Below are 23,304 nucleotides of genomic sequence, written 5' to 3'. Positions count from 1 at the left end.
GAAACGGTTCACTGTCAGTTTTCTGGAAACTTCATTCGCAGAATTTTCTTCTGTGTCAACATATTTCAGTTGTACCACAATAGTAACTCCCAATGTTCTTTCAATTGGCAGATCATCTTTGTCCAAATCCAACTCTCTGGTTTCTTTGGCTCTGTCATCTAGTGGAATGCTTTCACAATTCTCGCTGTTCCACTTCAAAAGTATAAATCCTCCCTTATTGAAAAGAGAAGTCAGATGTTCTACTGGTAGAATTGCTTCCTGCTCAGTAGACCTGGATTTTAAGCAATTATCCTTATGGAAATTATTCTTCAAAGAGGTTCTTAATTCATGATATTTACTCTTCTCGCCAAACTTGCGTTTCAAAGTCTGGGAACGTTGCTCTGCCATACTACGATTATTTGGCAGATTGACACTTTCTTGTTTGAAAGGTAAGTCCCCACAACAGTGTCCGTCAGTTTTCATTAAGTTCATAACATCCATGAACTTCAATTCTTCATTCGACATATCTTCGGATTCCTTGCTGGTACTTTCATTAGAGTCATGATTGTATGGCTTCATCACCGACTTTTCTAATTTATCAGTAGACATTTGATTAACAGCAATGGCAGGACAGTTCTTCTGATTTCCGATTTCGCGGTTCCTTTTCAAGGAGCCATAGATAAACCATCCAAGTCGGGTTTTCGTAGCATACGGTCCTTCACCTTGGCTCCTAACAATTTGTATAGGTTCCAAAGACTTAAAAACATTCATTCCGATAAGTAGATCAACACTAGAATTTATTTCAGATATCTTGACATCCTTCAGGTACTTCTTCAAGTCTTCAGGTCTTGGTATATTATGCAACCAACAGGCATAGTTCCATGCGTAAACACTTCAGATATTGATATGAAATTATCTTCATCCAAACTGGATATCTCCATACTCGTAATGCAATGACTCATGCTCTCTTTATCTTTAGTCATGGTACGTAATCGAATCTTAGTCTCTTCTCCTGTGATATTCAATCTTCTCGTCAGGCTTTCAGTGCAAAATGTAGTTGAACTCCCGTGATCCAGAAAAGCATATTTTTGCAACACTGTATTCGTCGTGCTGATCCTTACTTGCACTGGCAAGATAGAAAAATTACAAGCTTCTACCCTGGCCTCAATATGAGCAGTTACTTGAGGCGAGGTGATAGCATTTCTAGTAGTTGGCTTCTCACGCTGTTCTGTTTGTTCCAGTTCATTTTCTTCTTCCCAATGCTCTGGCAGCTCTTCTTCAATGTGAACTGCTTCAGGATGATATTGTTTGTACTCATAACAAATAATAGGACTCTTACAGTCTCTTACCATATGTCCCTTTTTCAAACGTCCAAAACAGATTCCCTTCTCTTTCAAGAAATCCATCTTGTCTTCATATTCTTTCGTCTTGAATCTACGACACCATCTTATGGTGTGACCAACTTCATCACATAACAAACAAAATACTATTTGCTTGCTAGTAGACACATTTCTTTTTATTCCATCTGTCCACAGGTACGGTCGTGATAGCAAAACTACTTCTCTTAGATTCAGATCTTTCTTCAGTTTTGGAAAAGGTAGAACCTTTGTTAGTTGCCATTAGTTTGTAATCTTCAATATTCCCGTAGTGTGGCTCTAACATGCACCGTAGTTCCCTGTTCATGAATTCCACCAAGTCTGGTAGCCTGGCTACTTGTCTCCTTTCATCTCTAATTTTGCCTGCTTCATCTCTCCACTTTTCTCTCAGTCTTCTGGGCAACTTGCTCAAGATGATTCTAGTATTACTCACAAGATTCATTTCCTCCATGTAGCCGAGATTTTTCATCGAGCTGCAACAATCTCTCAGAAATAATGCGTAATCACTCAATTTTTCCCCATCTTCTGGCTTGATTTCTTTCCAAGCATGGGCCTTCTCAATGTATGCGTTCGCAATCCTCTGTTCATCACCAAAACGCTCACTTCTCCTCATCTTTTTATAGCCCTGGTTGCCTGGCTCCTTCTGACAACTTTGAACAAGTATCTTCACACTTCCACTTGTGTACTTCGTAAGTACACTTCCACTTGTGTACTTCAGAAATCATAAGCGCTCTTTTTCATCCTTAACTTTCGTCTCTAATACCTCCTCTAGTGCCCTTACGAAAGTTTCATACGCCAAAGGATTTCCACCATACGTAGGAATTTCTACTGGTGGTAAAATGAGAGAGGTATTTTGTCGAGCTATGATCTCGTTGAATTCAGTTTGCCTATTCAACACTGCCAATAATCCATCCTGATTCCCTTGGCTTGACTCCACATGTTGATAAACAGATCTTGGCTTAAACTGGCTTGCTTGAGCCCGTGCTTTAGGCCTTGGAAAAGCGTGGTCCACTATTGGTTTGTCTCGAGCATCCACAGATGCTCCAATAGTAATTGGTTTCGATCTAGCACTCATTTGCTGAGATGAAGTTTCACCCATCTTCCTTTGTTCCAATGGGTTTTCAAAGCCAAGAAATCCAGTGGACCTCGAACGTGGAATTGATCCAACTGCTGATTCACTTTGAGCAGTTTTTCTTCTTGGTCCAGAGCTCATCGTCCTTGACGATCTAGAGCTGCATCTTGACCCCTCATTTTCAGTATCTCCTTCTTTGCTTTGGCCACCGCCATCTTTGTGTCTAATTCGAGTTGTTCCTCTCATCGCCTCATCTCATCTTGTTGTCGCGTCATCTGTCGCATCATCTCTTCTTTTTGTCGCTTCATGACTTCTTGATCCCGCTCAATCTCATGTTTTTTCTTCATGGCATCCACTTCTATTGAGAGCGCAGCTAACTCAGCTTTAACTTCCAATTGAGCAGAAGCCCTCGAAACCGAACTGGTTGAAGAACCAGATTTATATCCTGAACTATCTGAGCTGCTACTGCAGCCTCTGCTACTGCTGTCGGCTCTTTTGGCCACAGACTTTGCAGGCAGTAATGAAGGCTTGGCCTTAGCAAAATGATTTGAGTATAGGAGCAGGGAGGTTCTACTGCAGTTGTACAGGGTCTTGGTGAGACCGCACTTGGAGTATTGCGTACAGTTTTGGTCTCCTAATCTGAGGAAAGACATTCTTGCCATAGAGGGAGTACAGAGAAGGTTCACCAGACTGATTCCAGGGATGTCAGGACTTTCATATGAAGAAAGACTGGATAGACTCGGCTTGTACTCGCTAGATTGAGGGGGGATCTTATAGAAACTTACAAAATTCTTAAGGGGTTGGACAGGCTAGATGCAGGAAGATTGTTCCCGATGTTGGGGAAGTCTTTTAGGACCGAGATGAGAAAAACTGGATCACTGGAATTCTCTGCCACAGAAGGTAGTTGAGGTCAGTTCATTGGCTATATTTAAGAGTTAGATGTGGCCCTTGTGGCTAAGGGGATCAGGGGGTATGGAAGAAGGCAGGTATGGGATACTGAGTTGGATGATCAGCCATGATCATATTGAATGGCGGTGCAGACTCGAAGGGCCGAATGGCCTACACCTGCACCTAATTTCTATGTTTCTATGTTTGCCATTCGTAGTTGGGCTATGGGGGTTTTCAACTGAGGCTCTTCATCGCTTGAAGATTCTTCGGTACTTTCAGAATCGGACTCGCTGTCTGAGCTGGTACTGGCCTTCTTGGCCACAGGCTTCTGAGCGGCAGTAGCCGCCTTGGCCAGCGGGGGGTCAGCTTTCCTCTGTGCAATTGTTGTGGCAGGTTTTAGGTTTGCCTCTTCATCACTACTGTCTGAGCTGTCGTCTGACAAGTCACTGATTTCCATTTTACTCACTCCTGCGGCTAGTTTCTTCTCGGTCATGCCTCCTTTTCCATTCTGAACTTTGGGAGGTGGTACAGCACTGTACAGACCTTTTTGTGCTTTGACTTTCGCAGGAGACTCGTCATCTGAACTGTCAGACTCTTCGCTGCTTGAATTTTCATCTTCCATTCTGGCACCATGTTGCTTCACACTTCCAGCTACTAAGCTCATAAGTTGTGATATAATTTCAGATAACCACTTCTCTGCCCTTTTCATGAAACCATTGAACATCTTCTTCTTGTCTTCATCCCACTGGGTATGTCTTCTGCGTTCTTCCCAAGACGGCTCTCACCACAGCAGTACATTCTGTTTCTTTGCAACCTCTTCGCAGAGGTTCCATAGTTGACTCATATTAGGTTTCACCTTGATCACGTTCTCTTCTGATTCCATTAGTTTCTTCTGTGTATCAATTAATCTGTTAACCTGTAACCACAATTCGTTTCTCTCTCTCTCGATCTGGGTCTTTCTTTACCACCACGTGGTTCATCTGGCATAGCTCTTTCTTCATCTATTTCCATGATTTTAAAGAGGTCTTGGCAGATTGCCAAGTCTTTAAATTAATCGAACAAAAGTCTCTGCTAGTGGCTGTGACTTTGTTTTGTCAACATTTCTTTTCAAAACCATAGCATTTTAGTGGTCTGAGAAACGACTACTGGAGTTTTCAACAGATCTTTATTCACAAGTTCGATTTCCAGTATACAGGTTCTACAGACACGTCTGTCCACAACGGTGGTCAGTGCTGAACTAACGCACGCAAGTGAAAACGGCGCGAAAACATCGGCCCCTCCCGAGTCACGTGGCCGCGGCTTCTGATCGCCAGGCTCGATCTCTGCGTATGCCGGCAGGCACCGCTACAACATACTAATAATATAGAGAACATCTCTGTAACTCCAGGTGCAAAAGGATGATGCTAATTCAAATGGAATACACTTATCAAGAGACTCAAAAAAATCCAAGGTCGGTCTGGCTAGAATCTCCATGCAGACTAGAAAAATACTTTCTGAGTTCTCTGATACATTTGCAGTTTAAAACTAAAGCTGTGATTTCAATTCAAAGTAATAATCGATTTGTACTCACAAATCAAGTGATATGTCATCAGATACGTCTCGATGCTGTTGATAGACCTCAAGGCCCTTCTCTGGCCGAGATCTAGTTCCTCCTGGAACCACTTTCTTCTGGCTAAAACCTCTCCGAGAATCTTAGCCAATATTTTGTCTTCATCTCTGGGACTTGTTTCGCTCCTGTGACGGAGGTTCTTTCTACTTAATCGTCTGTCCCTCTCTCTGGGACAGGTATTTAACCCCCCTGCGGGAGGTATCCTTCTACTTAATGTAGCGGCAGATTTTCATATCTTTCAGGTAATTAGCATCCTAGCCGCTATTGGATGAGAATGGTTGAAGGGGGTGTCTTCTAAATGCTTTAGAACTCACTCACAGAGACCTTCAGAGCTTCTTCACAGATGTGGCTTCAAAACACAGTCGTTTGATGAATAAATGCTTTATTGTTGATAGAAAACAGTAAGATACATCCAAATTTCTTCCGACTCGTTACTACAATCTTCTTCGAAGTCCAGCTTATTACTTTAGACATTAGAAAACTCCTCGTGTCTCCATAACACTGGCAAGATCTAGCATGGCCCGCATGATCCTGCATGATCCGCATGATCCGCATAATCCTGCATGATCCGCATGGTCCCGCATGATCCGCATAATCCTGCATGATCCGCATGATCCCATATGGTAGAAGGGTTAGCCTTCCCCATCGTCTCTCCAAACTAATCTAAAAACTAAACTTCTGCGCAAGCCTCTAAGCTCCAAACACGCCCAAAAACACGTCATAAATCCCACCCACAATATAATGGGCAGTCTAAAATTGCGATGCTATCATCAGTGACATGTAAAACAGGCCAAATGGCCACTACAGATACTTCCCATGGAATTCAGTGCAGGAGTGAGAAGTTGAGGCAATTCACAATTCACAGGGTGGGAAATCCACACTAACATTTAATTTAAGTCCTGAATTTGAACAGGAGTGCTCTAAGATTCAATTCAATGGAAAGGGAACAACTCCCAGAGGCAAAGTTAGGTACTAGGTACTTTAAATTATTTTTTAAAGTATTTATGTGTGATTTAAATGTTTTAGAATTAGTTCGTATTTTTATTTGAATTTTATAAAGTGATTAATTTTACAAATTTTTATATATGAAATACTCCATGGATGCTTCTATTTATTTTGAAGGTGTAACACATTCAAAGGCTTTCAGGGTCTTTCTAACCATTTGATAAATTAGACAGTACCTAAGCAGGGGACATGGTTTAGTTGGCTGTCAAAGTTTCTTCAGTCAATTTAGTGGATCAGGTTTTTTTGCTTCACTTTATCTCACCTCCTCCTTCAGCTGTTCTCCACATTATGGAAAGCCTTTGCTGTGAGGGACTAAACTGGCTCTGATTCACATTCCCATAAGGACAACTGTTCTAGGTTTGTTCAGTGTTCAGTGTTCAGTGTTGCGTGCGGAAGACTCATCACTCACTAAATATCTACTTTCAAGTGTATTTTTCATACAGGAAGGAGATGGCTAAGGCATTGTCTCATATATTCATAGAAAATGTTGTTATACCAGATAAGTAAACTCAGGGATCCTCATGAGACCACAAGGATGGCACAGTGGCTCAGCAGTAGAGCTGCTGCCTCACAGAGACCCGAGTTCGATCCTGACCACAGGTGCTGGCTGTATGGAGTTTGTACATTCTCCATGTGACGTGTGGGTTTTCTCCAGGTGCTCCGGTTTCCTCCCACATTCCTCAGACGTGCAGGTTTGTAGGTTAGTTGGCTTTAGTAAAGTTGTAAATTGTCCCTAGTGTGTAGGGTAGAACTAGTATAGGATGAACACTGGTTGGTGTGGACTCGGTGAGCCGAAAGGCCTGCTTCTGCCCTTGTGGATGGGATATGCCATTAAGACTGGCATCATTAACAGGTGAGGTGTAGGCGTGGGACCTCCCACAAGCACCAGAAAAATCATTATGGTGACTCTACAGATTAAGGTCTAAAGACCAGAAATGAAGGAATGCTGGTATAGATTAGAGCATGTAATAAAGATGATTGGAAGGACTCAAGAATGAAGATGAGAATATAGAAATAATCATTGCTGAACCAGATGCCACTGTATGTAAATGGACACCAGGTGATGGGTGAATGATAGTTTGAAATAGTGTGAGTGGGAGATTGATGATCAATATGGACTTGGTGGCTGAAGGGCTGGTTTCCAAGCTGTACCTCTAAGGTAAACTAACATTGATAGATGCAAAAGAAATTACAACATGTATACAACATTTATTCAGTCTAGAAGAGGTTACAAAGATTTAATTTCAGACTGATGATGGATCTTAGATACATGCAGCTGGTGCACTGATAATTCTGAATGAACTTATGGCAAAGTGGATGCTTTTCCTTGCCCTAGGCAATTCCCTATGATGGCACAGCCCTGAGTAACAACAACTTCTCACATTAAGCAAAGACACAGTGCTCCAAGGTATGCCTCACCACCTCGTATCAAGGTTAATGCAATCAGAAATGGTTGATAAATGCCTGATCTGAAGGAGTAATGATTGTGCAGTATTGTGCAGTAACGATTTCATAGACTGCAAACCTGCAGATCTAACACTGATGTGTAAATATATATGTATCTTTAGGCAAAAAAATCCACTCTCCTCAACCCCGATGGAAAAATCAGACAGATTAATGTCATCAGCAAAGGAAATTACTTGATGTGAAATATGTTGAAACAAAACTGTGTTTGTAGCTCAACAAAAAGGATACACTGAATATGGTTAAAATAAGTTACTGAGATCAGTGGCGTGGTATTATTTGTGATAAGATTCATTAGATTATAAATTGCTCTGCATTAGTAGAACTGACAGTGAGATAATTTTATTCCCACATTCCTTAATACTAAAGAAAATCTCAACGTTGCTGCAAGTTGAACAATAGAAATTTGGGGGATGTGCCATTAAGACTGGTGTCATTAACAGACGAGGTGTAGGCATGAAACCTCCCACAAGCACCAGAAAAATCATCATGGTGCAGGAATTTCCTGAGGGAGAGGGTGCTTGAAGTTGTTGAACATTCAGGGTATTTGGGTCATGTTTAGTGAGGCAGTGTACAATGGCTGAACTGTCATCATTAGAGACAGTATGTACAATTCAGGTGGGAGACTGAACATTCTGGCCAAAAGTGAAATCATCTTTCGGGCTCAGAATTTCTATGATTCCGGGTAAGATGAGACATCCTCATTCAATCAAAGCCATAATCAAATGCTCATTTGAATGTTACTTTTACCTGTTGTAAACAAATCTTGACTTTTTACATTGAACGTGATGCCCTTAAACTGTACTGTTCATTCACTGTGTTAAACATGAATTCTTCACTCAGGAGCCCATCAGCGAACAGAATTTTGATTTGTACGTGAACACTCTGACTGAGATGTACAGCAGCTTGGAGAGGAATTACACTCCTGAAAGCAAAGCCCTTCTGGAAAGCATAAAACAAGCAGTAAAGGGTATCCAGGTGTGAAACTTATCCGTTCCAGTTTCCTGGTGCTGCTTCTGTAAATGCTAATGACATTTTTTTAACTTATAGGCATTACACTTCAGCTTCTAATGTTGATCGCACATGTAATAGAGGCAAGTTTTAGAAAATGCAAACTTCACATTTACAACAGCCACTTTGCAAGACAAAATAAAAACCGTAAACGACTGTACTTTGATGTTATCCTAAACAAAAACTAAGTAACGCTAATTGAAGCATAATAATACATTGCCATTTTGTCAACGCTCTGAGATGATGTTGCAGAAATCAACATAGAAGCTGATTTTGGAAATACAAACTGTCATGTTACATACAAAAAAGAGTAGACTTGGAATTATGTAGTACAGGTATTGGCCTTTGAAGTATAACTTGATCACCTAAAATGGCCCTCTCTGCAACCTCAGCAGAGATGATAACCTATTTAGATAAATGGTGTCTCGCCCCCCCCCCCCCCCCCCCCCCCCCCGCACCCTTGCTAAAACAGCAGAGGAACGAATTGCAAACAGGTTAAGTGTATGTACCTTAAGGTCCAATTGCACAATTTTAGGGCTGCTTATTTTAAATATTTTCAACCACATGCACCATGTGCAATAAGTAAAGAAGAATGTTGTGTAGTGATAATTTTTTATCGTTTTCATATCTAGTTTATGTAGGCCTATAATAGGACATTACATTTTTAAACACAAATTGGAAGGCATGACAGCATTGAAAACACTGCACTTACTTAAGAAACGTTCCTCTTGCACCAATTTCATTTTTTAAATATATAATTTGTTGTAAAAAGTGAGTGATTAGGTTATTTTTGTAATACATTATTATTTATTTGTTTTAATTTAAGGTTTTTTGTTTTAATAATGAAGTTAAAATTGCATATTTTAACGTTATTTAGTAATGGTTTTCGGGGAAAAATGTATAAAATCATTCCGCTTACCTGGATTATAAAACAAGAAAAATAAACATTTTTTAATAAGTTACATTTACTTTTGGGCTCCCAAAGCAAATAACAAACATTTTTTTCTGAATTTCAAACAAAAACTTTTTTGTTCCGGTCACTTGTGTTCTGATAGATTTATTTTCTTATTATTGTGTTTAGCTAGATATATATATTCTTTACTTTTTATATTGCATTTTATTATGACCTGCAAAGCAATCAATTATAAAATTCATGCAAAAGGAAAGTCTAATGTAAAACACTGTCCTCTTGTGGCAACATAGATTTGGTACAACTGTTTTACAAAACACGCTCATCCTTGCAGCAGTCCATGACGGATGCACGCTGCATTTTAGGGACCACTGCACAGTAACAGAGATGCTATGGACGAGAGGAATCTCAAAAATTGCTTGTTGTGAAAATGTTTTTATGGATTTTTTTTAAACTGTAAAATCTCCAATTTCTTGTACACTATATTAGATCATGAATTCACTACAAACTGCCTTTGTGTGTGAAAGGCATGTGTGGGCATCCATGCGTATCACATGCACATCTATGCATGCATATTTTCTTATGCTTGCATATGCTTGAATGGGTCCAAGTGTGCACATGTATTTGTGTTTACTGATTGAAGCTGACGGTTAAAAATGATTGGAAATACTTGCCTGTTAATTTTGCATATTTATTTCAGTTAATGAAACACAGATTGTGACAATTTTTTAATAATTAGTGGTGCTAGTTATGACGTTTGTTCTTCGCAAGTTAAAATATGTTCTGTGGAATGTTTTTTTTCTAAAATATATTAATCAAAGGGCTCTGCCTGTGAATTTCTTTTCATGCACTGTCAATTATGACCATCTCATATGTTCTTTCTACAGTTGGTTCTGCATTACTTTATATTCAATGTGAATGTTACTAGGGTTATCACATGGCCGCTGAACCTAGTTCTGACCAAAGTCATTACATATTTTAAGCAGTGTGGAACTTTAATTACTTTGATGGGATTCTTTTTGGATTATTCATGAGGGACAATACAGCATTAAAGTTCTGAAAATGCTCCAGAAATAGTTCAAGTATCATTGTTTACAATGGCAATACCAATTCAATATCATTGCAATAAATAATATTAAATTTACTATCATTAAATATTATCAGCTCTATGGCCTGCGACAATAGACAATACGTGCAGGAGTATGCCATTCGGCCCTTCAAGCCAGCACCGCCATTCAATGTGATCATGGTTGATCATCCCCAATCAGTACCCCGTTCCTGCCTTCTCCCCATATCGCCTGACTCCGCTTTCTTTAAGAGCCCTATCTAGCTCTCTCTTGAAAGTATCCAGAGAACCGGGCTCTATCACCCTCTGAGGCAGAGAATTCCACAGACTCACAACTCTCTGTGAGAAAAAGTGTTTCCTCTTCTCCGTTCTAAATGGCTTACCCCTTATTTGTAAACTGTGGCCCCTGGTTCTGGACTCCCCCAACATCGGGAACATGTTTACTGCCTCTAGCGTGTCCAAACCCTTAATAATCTTATATGTTTCAATAAGATCCCCTCATCCTTCTAAACTCCAGAGTATACAAGCCCAGCCACTCTATTCTCTCAGCATCTGACAGTCCCGCCATCCTGGGAATTAACCTTGTAAACCTACGCTGCACTCCCTCAATAGCAAGAATGTCCTTCCTCAACTTAGGGGACCAAAACCGCACACAATACTCCAAATGTGGTCTCACTATGGCCCTATACAACTGCAGAAGGACCTCATTGCTCCCATACTCAACTCCTCTTGTTATAAAAGCCAACATGCCATTCGCTTTCTTCAGTTAAGTTACATTTACACGTGTGTTGATACTGTGGGAGTTGCAGTCCCCTCCCCAAACATAGTTATTTAAAGCAGGTGTAAGTATTTCTGATGTAAAGTTTGTCAAATGAAATCCTAATGTTTGCCTTATTCCTAATATACTCCATATCTGTGTCACCTTGAGTCACTTAGCTGAATGCCATACCCTTACAATAAACATAAAATGTTCCGTTTCATCTTTTGTACCTAAAGATTTCCGCAGTGGTGGTTCTGCTGTTGACCACATGATTTAGACACCTGTAAACACTGAAAAAAAATCATAGATACAACTCGCTGTTTGCATCAATATAAACCAGTTTCACTTGCTGCAAAGCAAACTGTGCTTTGTATAAAAGTAATTTTGTTTCAATGTGGCAGGCAGGAAATCAAGAAGACGATGAAGAATGCCAGTGACGTTTGCTGCTTGGTATTATTTTCAGTTACTCCATCGGTGTAAAACCAGGCAGGATATCCATTGCCCAGTGCTGCACAGTCTCCCAAAAGTCTGGTCAAATCAAAACTATGTTCTAATGGGACGTTTTTGGATTTGTTGCCTTCCAATATTTAGAATTGTGCTCTTTGAGTCGGTTTACCAATGATGAACATTTTAAGACAAAAGCATAATCAACATCCAAATATCAATCCGTGGAATTTAGTTCTCTATGTTCTGTGAATTTGACTCCAGTATTTTGGAAGAGTGGAGAGGTTCCAGAGATGATGAAGGCATGGTGGGAACGCATGAAGACCATGGATGTAGGGCTACTGTTGAATTTATCCACATGGCCTCATTTAACATCATTCCTCCTGCGTCCTGGCGGGGGACAGACCAACCAGCAGCAATGGGCCATCCCATGGATTGTTAAATTAATTGACCACTTTAAATTGTCCTAGTGTCCAAGTTAATGGCAGAATCTGAGGCGGATTTGGTGGAAATATGGGAAGAAAAACTTTGATAGCTAAATGCCAAGTGGAGAATTATGCTTAGCTAAGTCACATGGCCAGATGCTGAGGCCTGCAATAGCCAAAATATACATACGGTTGAGCCACAATGACTGAAAACCATGATTAAGTTGCGAAGGGACTGCTAAGGGTTGATTGGCTAAGGAATTGCGAAGGGGCCACTAAGAAGTTGCTAAGGATTGCCCTGTGATTTGGCATTGACTTGATGGGCCCAATGACTTGCCTTCCATTCATAAGAAAAAATGAATATAGCGTAAAGCCTTATCACATACCCGACACAACTCAGAGCCTGTTGGGGACTTGATGGCAGCCTATAACTCACTGGTGACCCGATGTCAAACCTGACCTGAGATCGAACAGCCAGACTAGATGCAGAACAATGGATCAAAAAGTTAGAGACCTAGAGATTAAAGAAACATTACACCCATCCTAAAACCTATTGGAGATCTCCCACTACTGTTGCTGCTACAATTGTCCTCGTGGTTGCGGAAGGTTGTTTCCTCCTCTGTTGGCCTCCTTCAGCTGCAAGCTGAATGGTCTCATTGCCTTTCAGTTAGTTGAGCTGCAAGAGGCTCTGGTGTGGAAAGAGGCAGGGAATGAAAGCATACCTACCTAGACTTTTGGCCTTCAATACTCCCAGAAGAAAATATAGATAGACAGACCAATAGCAAAACAGCCACCATGCAGACAGGAAGCTCAAGAACAGGTGCAGGGTGCAACTTTAGTTCTGGATATTATTAATTTCTGGCATGTTATCATTAAATATACTTTCTCACATAGCACTTCGCTTGTTCAAAGTAATGTGATTGAGTAAAGCATAGTATTTGTTTGGTTTATTTTAAATTTGTGTGCTTTTATTTTGATTAAAAGTTTAAATCATTGTCTGCACAGAACAAGCATAACTAAAATAACTCTCTAGTTTCATGTGTAATACTTGTGTATTACATAACAACTTACCCTGATGCCACAATATAGTTCAGTTTTCTTTTAAAATTATTTAACAATATTTCACCACGACAAATATAATCCATCATTAAAGCAAATAGATTGCATTTCAGGGAAATACATTTCATAGTCATTTTGAACAGTATTGCTGTTTTTTAGAATTTAGATTTTTTTTAAATGATTTTAAATTGATTAACTTGAAAACTAAAAAGCCCATAAATAGATTGGAGATAGGTACAAAATGGTGGAGTAATTCAGCGGGCCAGGCAACATCTCTGGAGAAAAGAAATAGGTCGGAAGAAGGGTTCTGAACCGATCTCTTCTCCACAGATGCTGCCTTACCGCTGAGCTACTCTAGCATTTTGTGGCATTTTGTGTCTATCTTCGGTATAAACCAGCATCTGCAGTTCTTTCCAACACATAAATAGAATTATAATATCAGATTAGTTTCAAGTTATAAAAATCATTAAAGGAGGCAATATGAAGGGAAAGTGTGAGATGTGCTGCAGGAACAGACTCAAGGAACTGAAGAAGGGTCTCGAATCGATTCGAGTCACCCATTCCTTCTCTCCAGAGATGCTGCCTGTCCCGCTGAGTTACTCCAGCTTTTTGTGTCTATCTTCAAGGAAATGAAGGGTCCATCCTCTCCTTGCACTAATACTAACACGTTAGCTTTTTGCCTTAGGTTTGGGATAAGCCTATCGAAAAATTTAAAAAATTGAAATGCCAATCCTTAGTATTGTGCGTTAATATCATAATTTTTTCAACATAATTGCCCAATTTTTTTTTTAATGTACATGTCACAGCGAAATGCATATTCTTACAGTGCTCTGCAAGGAGCTCTCATTTAATATTTATGGTTTGACATTCATTAATGGAAGTTTGCCCTTTCATGAAAATTCATGCATTTTCTTTGGAAGTGAAATGTTGCCATAGCCTGCAAGATGTATTTTGCAATAAATTCATTTAAATAATCTCTTAGCAATATATAGGGAGAAACTGGTCAAATCTATATGGTCGCTAATGAGCACAGTTTGTTAGTCGACATATTTTATAGTAGAATCTAAAGAGATTCAAGCCTATAATTTTCTCACTTTATAAAATGTTTAATAATTATGCTGGTTTTAATGAATGAATCAAAATGCCATGGGCATGCTATTTGACTCACATGAATGTGTGCATAACAAATTTATATTGAGAGATAAAAAACAGCTAGCTGAAACTGCATTTAAAAACTGCTCCATTCCAAACTAGCCTATCTTTAAATTGGTGTTTTATGAGTGTGTATGAAATTTACAAAATGACCATTCTGCTTAATATTTGTAACTAATATAAATTAATCTTTTGGTTAGTAAGGCAGTGATCTCAGACTTCCAGCTAACATCAAAGCATCGCTTTTCCTCTTTGCTACACCTGGAAAAGTTTCTGATCCTGAATTCAGTGGAGTATGGATTTACTTCACTGGATTCCACTAACATCTCTCTTTGGGGTTCTTTAAGGTTCTCTCAGTAGTTGGTGGTGGGCTGAATGCAAGGGATCATCAAAAATAGGTGGTAATAGACTATCATAATGCTGGAAATCATGTATAAGAACATAGGAAAAAGGAGCACTAGCAGGCCAATCTGTCTCTCTCTCTCCCTGTGTCCCTTGTAGTTCAAATATCTTCAGAGATACAGTGCGAAAACAGGTCCTTGAGCCAACCGAGTCCTCGCCTACCAGCGATTACCGCGTACACTAACACTATCCTACACACTAGGGACAATTTACAATTTTACCAAAGCCAATGAATCTACAAACTTGTATATCTTTGGAATGTGTGAGGAAATCAGAGCACCCAGAGAAAATCCACGCGGTCCCAGGAAGAATGTACAAACTACGTACAGACAGCACCCGTAGTCAGGAACGTACCCGGGACTCTGGTACTGTAATGCCCCTGTCCCACTTAGGAAACCTGAACGGAAACCTCTGGAGACTTTGCGCCCCACTCAAGGTTTCCGTGCGGTACCCCGAGGTTCCTGGAGGTTTTTGTCAGTCTCCTTACCTGCTTCCACTACCTGCAACCTCCAGCAACCACCTGCAATCTCCGGGAACCGCACGGAAACCTTGGGTGGGGCGCAAAGTCTCCAGAGGTTTCCATTCAGGTTTCCTAAGTGGGACAGGGGCATTAGGGTGCAAGTCTACCGCTGCACCACCGTGCTGCCCCATGTCATCACCAATGGCATTATTTCAGCGGGGAGACACTTTCCATCGGACACATTCATCTTACCATGAAGACAGCACTCCAAGAAGCAGTAAAATTATCACTGCCCTTTCACTATGTTTAGCACTGCTATCTTTTATAGCCAGGGGAATTCAGAACAGAGCAAAGTGCTTTTGGATAATTAATTTTGTTTTGTTTTAAATTCATAACTCAAATTATATTGCGCTAGCTTTTCTTGCCAATATGTTTGCTTTTATGACCACTACCATTGAAATATTGACCACTACTTTCATAGAATAGCTTTGATCAGACATTGCTTCATTTATTTGTTTTCATGCAGCAGTGATGCATTGAGCACTCACTACCTGTGTGCCAAATCTGGTGTGGTGACTCACTCACATATGCACTCTGAACATAAAATAATTGGCAGACAATTCTTCATAACAGGATGGGGTTGGGTGCGGGTGCTTTTAAAATATACATAATATAGCCAATTCATTCAAAGTTGCCTTCTGCTATACACAGAAAGGTAAAGGGGTAGAAATTGGTACTATGTTTATTGAGTAGACAACAACGAAGAAAGAGTGGTGCCAACAGTACAGCAGCTGCCTCACATCAGAGTATCCTCACAGCGGGTGTTTTCGTTTGGAGTCTATGCATTCGCCCTGTGACCGCATGGGTTTTCCCCAGATGCTCCGGTTTTCTCCCACATTCCAAACGCATGCAAGTTTGTAGGTTAAATTGGCTTCTGTAAATTGCCCCTAATGTGTAGGAGGCGAAGGTGGAATAACTTAGAATTGGTGTACGGATGATCGATAGTCAACATGGACTTGGTAGGCCAAAGGACCTGTTTCCACACCTCAAAACAGAGAAGGAAAGACCTTTTCTGCATAGGCTGAAAGGATGCAGAAGCATAAAAAAATACAGCTTCACCAGAGTCCAGGGTGCTTTCCTGCATCAACCATATTACATGTATAAATGTGTGGCCTAACCTCCGTTATAGGAGCCAATCTAGGATGTCCTGAGCAGGACTGGTGGATAACATCCAATAACGAACCATCATCAAAGTAGTAAGTTATTTTAAATGTCCTCACCTGGATCCCGAGATAAGTCACTGTCTTCCTGGGAATTACCTGAGGCTAATGCCAATGTGGAAAGGTTGTCAAAATTTGTCCTTGTTAAAAGGGGTGGGCTTCCTCCTCAGACACATGGGGCTCGACAGCTTGCTAAAGGTAGACATTAAGCCTAAATTCAGGCGAACAGGACTCTTCTCAGTTTTGTTTCATGCATGACCCATTTGTCGTGGAACCAAATGCTGATGCTGTTCAGTTTCCACCCAGCAGCCTATCCGATAAACTAAATAATTTTAACGTAACAACATATCATTGTCCTGAACTCAGACTTACTCCAGAGCTCCTGCAACAGATTCTGCAGCAGATCAGTAAAAATCTTGACCTGTTCGTTCTCACGGCCCTTTGTGGTTATTTGCTAGAGCCACAAACTAAAACCTGTGCGATGTAAACTAGAACATTGTACAAAGTGTAAAGCTCCATCATTTGCACAATACTTGAGATTAGGGTTTGCATCCCATCAACAGTATATTAAGCTACAATGTCTGTAGCACAGAGAAAATAATTCGACCATGACCATGATTGTGGATGATCAGCCATGAAGCTGGCTCGAAGGGCTGAATGGCCTACTCCTGCACCTATTGTCTATTGTCTATTGACTGTCGTCTTAAGTACAAACACCCTCTACACGGCTGTGGTGGAGACTGGTAGCTCTACATTATTTTGTTTAGTTCTCCATTTTCATTTAGGGTCCTAACTATTTTTCACCAGTAATGGATGTGCACTCTCGCACAGATCAGTAGTTTTGTTTTCAGTCATCAAAAAAAAAAACCTTGTCCTTTGTCAAACTTCACTTCTACCAGAAATGTACAGAATAGTGAAAGGCTTGGGTAGAGTTGATGTGGAAAGGAATTTTCTGGTGGGAGAGCCTAGGACCAGAGGTCATAGCCTCAGAATTAAAGGACATTATTTTAGGAAGATGAGGAGGAATTTCTTTAGTCAGAGGGTGGTGAATCTGTGGAATTCTTTGTCACAAAAGGCTGTGGAAGCAATGTCAGTGGGTATATTTAAAGCAGAGGTAGATAGATTCTTGATTAGTGCAGGAGTCAGAGGTTATGGGGAGATGGCAGGAAAATGGGGTTAGAATGGAGGTGTATCAGCACATTGAATGGTGGAGTAGACTTGATGGGGTGAATGGACTATATCTACTCCTATCACTGTTGATCGTATGATCTTACCAGCAGTAATGGAGGACCCTTGAACTGCAAGAGGAAACTATGGGTGAGATGCATGAGATTCTGAACTGGTCCGGTGCGGCTGCAGATGGAATGGATTTATAGTGCCAAAAGTAGTTGCAGAGGATTACACTTAAAGATACTTTTGTTTTTGGTGGGTTGTCTGAAGCATCACGCTGAGTTTGGATTTAACTTTGTCGTCACACAGTGGAATTGAGGCAACCACCCTCTTTATCACACATGCCTGTTACTGTTGGTTTAAGTCAAAGGGGAATATCAGTACCATTCCAACATTGGCAGCAGGAGTAATAGAGTGGTGAGAGTAGGGGATGGAGTTCCCAGTCACCAGTCATTCTTTTCCCGCCCTCCTCCTTTCCCTTCATGCCATGTGAGTGTAATTTATTGCAACCATTTCCAGCATGACTGTTTTCCATCCAGAAAATCTTTAGTTGATCTAAACTCATGCTCTGCTAGGGAACAGGTCACAAAACGACCCATTTCACAGGCAAATTGAGACTTACAGGGCGAACACTGACAAGATTTCTTGAATTGTTATTTCATGTCTGGATATTTCTTTGGGAACACCTCTTGCCTGGTTTCATGAAGAGACCTGGGCTTGATTGGGTGATGGATGTTGTTATGTTCAATTGGCAGAAAAAGAATCAGTTACAATATCTGGAGAAAATTCATTTGTTTTTTCCACGTTTGAGAAACATTTGGGCAGGTACATGGATAGGACACGTTTCGAGGAACATGGGCCAAATGCAGGCAGTTAGGACTAGTGTAGATGGGACATGTTGGCCAGTATGGGTAAAGTTGGACAAGGGGCCTGTTTCTACACTGCAATACCATTTGATTCCATAACCATGACTCTCACTTGTGGTCCGGCAGCGCAGAAAACTGAATCGTTCTCAATTGCTTAAATCTGATTGAATCCAAACGGATTAGCTGATATAACTGAAGAAGGCCCAAGTGAATAGGAGCCAAACCTAGAAGTAACCAATGATTTCCAATGGAAAGTAATGCTCTTCGCATACTTTCAGTTCGCGGATAATTTAAAAAAAGCAAATTTGAATTGTAAAATTAGTATAAACTTGGTTTTTGTAGGATGGAGTATTCAAAGTTTGCTCAGCACATGAAGTATTAAACTTGTTTCAACATTTCACATAACAATATAGTGTTCATGAGCTCTTACCAGCAGCAGAACTGCATATTCGTGTTTAAAATCTCTTGCATATTTGTTGTACAAGACAGTTTTTCTTCTATCATTTTTCAAATATTTCATTATCTATATAATCCTTTACATTACAGTTTCACAAGAGTTTTGGAAAGGCTAACTGTTTTGAAAGCAACTTATCAGCAGTGTCGTCACAGTGCAGTAGTTCATTCCCACTTCCTGCTCATTTCCGCTTGTCGATGTGGAAATGGTATTTGTGCAAGCATGCAAGTAACCACTATTAGATCTTGCCAAGTTACACGAGTCATTAAAAATATGATCATTGAAATAAAGCCTCACAACATGTACAAATTGGAGAAACAACATCCCAATTCCTCTTGAACTTCAAGGCAAATCTATAAATGCAGTGAAGCTGTGATGTGCGTTAAATTGTTGATGTTGGATTATGTATATAATATGACGCATTGTTTTCCAATGATCTTGCCTTAATATTTGCAAGGATTGGGTCGTGAGGAGATTTGTTTGTAGTCTTTAAAAGGTTCCCTTAAAAAATATATAGACTAGGACAGAATTCAGTTGAAAAAGCACAGAGCCCAGGTGCCTGCTATTAGATTATTACTGCTGTCATACTGTGTCTGCTGAATAGAGTGAGAATCAAAGAAAAAGTTGCTACCACACATGAAAATAATTACAGTTTTATAAACATAATATTGTGGTAATATACTGAAACTTAAAGCAAATCATTGCTTTTAAAGAAATCTTTTAAGTTCAGTTTTATATATAAGATATAATTATTTTGTAATTGTCCAGACTTTTGTGTACTCATTCATAACAATTCTTTGTAATTGCTTGAAGCTAATTTAAATGTGCTGTTCAATGTCTTGGCTCAGGTATTTCTGTGTAGTATAAATATTAATATTTATTGTTTCCAACTGGTTCATACTTGATGTGTTTTGTAATGTGCACTGAGTTGTTGTTTGTGTCAAGTTGCATTAATAATACTAGACTTTATTGTAAAATTTGCATTTCTCAGCCCTGATGAAGTGTACATTTTTATGTTTGTGAAGGTTGTACATTGATGGTTCTTCATGTAATTGCTATTTCTTACACAAGGTGACAGACACATGCATTGAATACTATACAGTTTTTTGTATGGTAGCAAATAAAAACGATAACCAAATGTTCTAATGGTATTAATCATATAGTCTTTATAAGTAAAGGCTTGAGTGGCTGCAACAAGATACATATGATGTGTAATGATCTTAAAAATCAGCACAGAAAGCAGAAGGGAAAGGTTGGAATGCTATTTAAAATATTGCTGTCCTTTTCTTATAAAAGGACATCTTTAATTGAGCACAACACAAAGAGCTGTAGGAACACACCATGTCGAGCAGTGTCTGTGGAGGGAATAGACAGATGCTGTGTTAGGTCTATGCCCTTTTGTGGTGCTGAATGGTGTTTGGGAGGACAAAAACTGCAAAAGAGAGGTGGGAAGGCAGGACAAAGCTTGGCAAGTTATAGGTAGATACAGGGGAGTGACGTGAAAAAGAGACAAAGGGGTGTCAAAGTAAAATTTAACGTCGGAGGGAGCATTGAGGGAGGGAAAAGGGGGAGGGGGATTAAAGGGAAATTGGGAAAGGGGATGGGAGATGAATGAGGAAAGGAACAATGTGATGGGTGGGTGGTAGATGGTGGGGGAAATGTGGGATGGGATGGTGGGGAAGGCACAGAGTGGGGGGTGGAGGAGTATTACTTGAAATTGGAGAATTCAATGCTCATACCGTTGGATTGTAAGTTGGCTCAGCGGAATATGAGGTGCCGTTCCTCCAGTTGGAATGTGGCCTCACTCTAACAATGGAGGATGCCAAGGATGGAGAATGATCGGCATGGAGTCACAAGGAACTGCAGATGTTGGAAACTTGAGCAAAATATAAAGTGCTGGAAGAACTCAGCAGGTCACACAACGTCTGTGGAGGAAATGGACAGGTGTCATTTTGGTCAAGGTCCTTCTTCAGACGGCAAAGGGAGAAGTAAAAAGTAGTATTTAACTTGAACTTTGACAGTCATCCTGAAACAAATGCTTACCACAACTTTATTGAGGAGGAAGCTTAGATTTTAAACCCAATGAAGATAAAGGAAGAACAATACATTTCCAATTCAGGATTTTTCAGAATAGAACATACTCTCATTTTAGGATAAAGTATAGAAATATATATATATATATATCTCCGGTATATATATATATATATGCAAAGTATACAAAATATATAAGTTTGCGAGGGGCATAGATAGAGTAGAGAGTCAGAACCATTTCCCCAAGCTGGAAATGTCAATGGCATAGCTTTACGGTGAGAGGGGAGAAGTGTAAAGGAGATACACAGGTCAAGTTTTTTACACAAATGGTAGTGGGCAACAAACACAGTCAGGAGCCGTGATGAAGGCAGGTATAGTAGTGCTGCTTAAGAGGCTTTTAGATATTCAAATAGATATGCATAAAACAGATATATTTTTAACAACATTGTCCTGCCCATACTAAGATCATATGATACAATACAATATGATAGAACGTTATTTATCCCAGAAGGGAAATTGATCTGCGGGATAAATAAAGTTCCCATGATCATGTGATAGGAGTAGAATTAGGCCATTCGGCCCATCAAGTCTTCTCCGCCATTCAATCATGGCTGATCTATCTTCCACAAATAAACCTTAAAGACCAAATATAATTTCATTGCTTTTACATTAGACACTGGAAGGTTTATTTCAAAGTTTTATTAAGCTGGCCTGCCACCTTCAAAGATTTGCTTATGTGAGAGTCCAAATATGCATCTTCCCATGCTCCCTTCAAAATTTATGAAGTTCTGGTTCTTCTCACATTTCCTTCTAAAATGCTTCACCTCCAGATATCATCCAGGCCCTTTTCAACAACAAAGACGCCTGCAGAGGAACAGAACCTGGTAGAGGTCTATCCACTCAGGATGTGTTCGTCCATAGATAGACACAATACACAATACACAATACAATTTATTTGTCACTTGAACCTCATAGAGGCTCAAGTGAAATGTTGTTTCTGCAGTCATACACACAAGAAAAAAAGACCCAAGACACAACACAATTTACACATACATCCATCACAGTGCATCTCCTCCTCGCTGTGATGGAAGGCAAAAAAACGTATCTCTCCCCTGCACTCCCCATTCCCCTCCCGATGTCAGAGTCAAAGCCCCCGGCGGGCGATGGTAATTGTCCCGCGGCCATTAACGCCGCTCCGGGTGATGCAAGGCCCTGCTCCGGAGCCTCCGGCGGGCACTAGCAAAGTCCCGCAGCCGTTGAAGCCACGCCGGGCAATGTCAGGCCCCGCTCCAGGCACTCCTCGACCCCGCGACTCGGGCGGGAGAAGTCGCCGTTGCGGAAGCCCCGAAAAGCGGTCTCCCAGCAGGGACCCGCGGGCTCCCGATATCACCGTCCAGCAGACCTGCGGGTGGAGCTTCCGAATCTCCGGGGGTCGGGTCGCAGGCGAGCGCCACCACAGCTCCACCCGCTCCAGACTCGGCCAGCTCCGCGATGGTACGCAAGTCCGCAGCTCCGCGACTGGAGCCCCAGGACGTTCCTGCTGGAGGCCGCTCCACGTTGCAGCCCCAACGAGAACGGAGACCCGACAGGGAAAAGGCCGGGTTCTCCGTGCAGGGGAAAGAGTTTAAAAGACAGACAGACAGACAGACAGACAGACAGACAGACAGACAGACAGACAGACAGACAGACAGACAGACAGACAGACAGACAGAGACAGAGACACACACACACACCATCAAAAAAATAAAAACTACAGTAAAACGGGACAAAAAATAACAAAAAGACAGACGGACTGCAGAGGCCGCTGCGACGTGACTGGAGTAACTCAGTGTAACTGGAGTAACTCAGCGGGTCAGGCAGTTTCTCTGGAGAAAAAGAATATGTGACGTTTCGGGTCGGACTCCTTTTCTCCAGAGATGCTGCCTGACCCGTCCAGCATGTATGGTATAAACCTGCATCTGCACTTCCACGCTACACATATGTTCATCCACCCCTGCCTGGCAGTAACTAAGACATTAGACATTAGCATAGTAAGTGATGAGTTGGCTTTGTGCATTTGGCAACTGACCAACACAACTCAACTGCAGCACAAGAAAAGCCTTGCTGGAGAATGAGATTCTATTTTGGATCCATTGAGGACTGTGGATAAGGTTCTCCAAACTTTAAGAAGATTATTTCTCAGTGCAGAAATAGTCTTAACACTGCGGCTGAGAACATGGAAGTATCACCCCTTGATGTTCCACTTGGAGTTGTGTTATGGAAATCGAAAGCACTACAGCTGTTGTAAATCTGAAATATACCTGAAATATACAACCGGCGGCACAATGGCAGAGCGATAGAGTTGCTGCCTTAACGGGCTGTCCCACAGGTGATTTTTTTAGGCGACTGCCACGACTGTCACAGTCGTTGCAGGTCGCCAAAAAAAATGGCGACTGCACGCCCCTACGACATACAACAGTGCATACAAAAATATTATTATAA

General features: G+C 40.8%; 1 protein-coding gene and 1 long non-coding RNA gene across 2 annotated transcripts in view; both read left to right on the top strand.

Moving 5' to 3' along the window:
• st18 (ST18 C2H2C-type zinc finger transcription factor) overlaps positions 1-10,584 on the top strand; it is an 85,376-nt gene extending 74,792 nt beyond the window's left edge. The window contains exon 18 of the mRNA XM_033019717.1: positions 8,237-10,584. Coding sequence (XP_032875608.1) covers positions 8,237-8,377 — 141 coding nt within the window. The 3' untranslated portion in view covers positions 8,378-10,584. The remainder of the gene's footprint in view (positions 1-8,236) is intronic.
• A 7,118-nt stretch (positions 10,585-17,702) lies between these two features.
• Positions 17,703-19,930, top strand: LOC116972252. The gene is made up of 2 exons (XR_004411750.1): positions 17,703-17,819; positions 18,055-19,930. It is a non-coding gene; the product is annotated as an uncharacterized LOC116972252 (long non-coding RNA).
• Positions 19,931-23,304: the final 3,374 nt, after the last annotated feature.

Source organism: Amblyraja radiata, chromosome 4 (genome assembly GCF_010909765.2).
Source record: "Amblyraja radiata isolate CabotCenter1 chromosome 4, sAmbRad1.1.pri, whole genome shotgun sequence".
In the NCBI taxonomy this organism is placed as follows: Eukaryota; Metazoa; Chordata; class Chondrichthyes; order Rajiformes; family Rajidae; genus Amblyraja; species Amblyraja radiata.
Note: the sequence above shows the minus strand (reverse complement) of the source record. Positions and strands in the feature narration are given on the sequence as shown.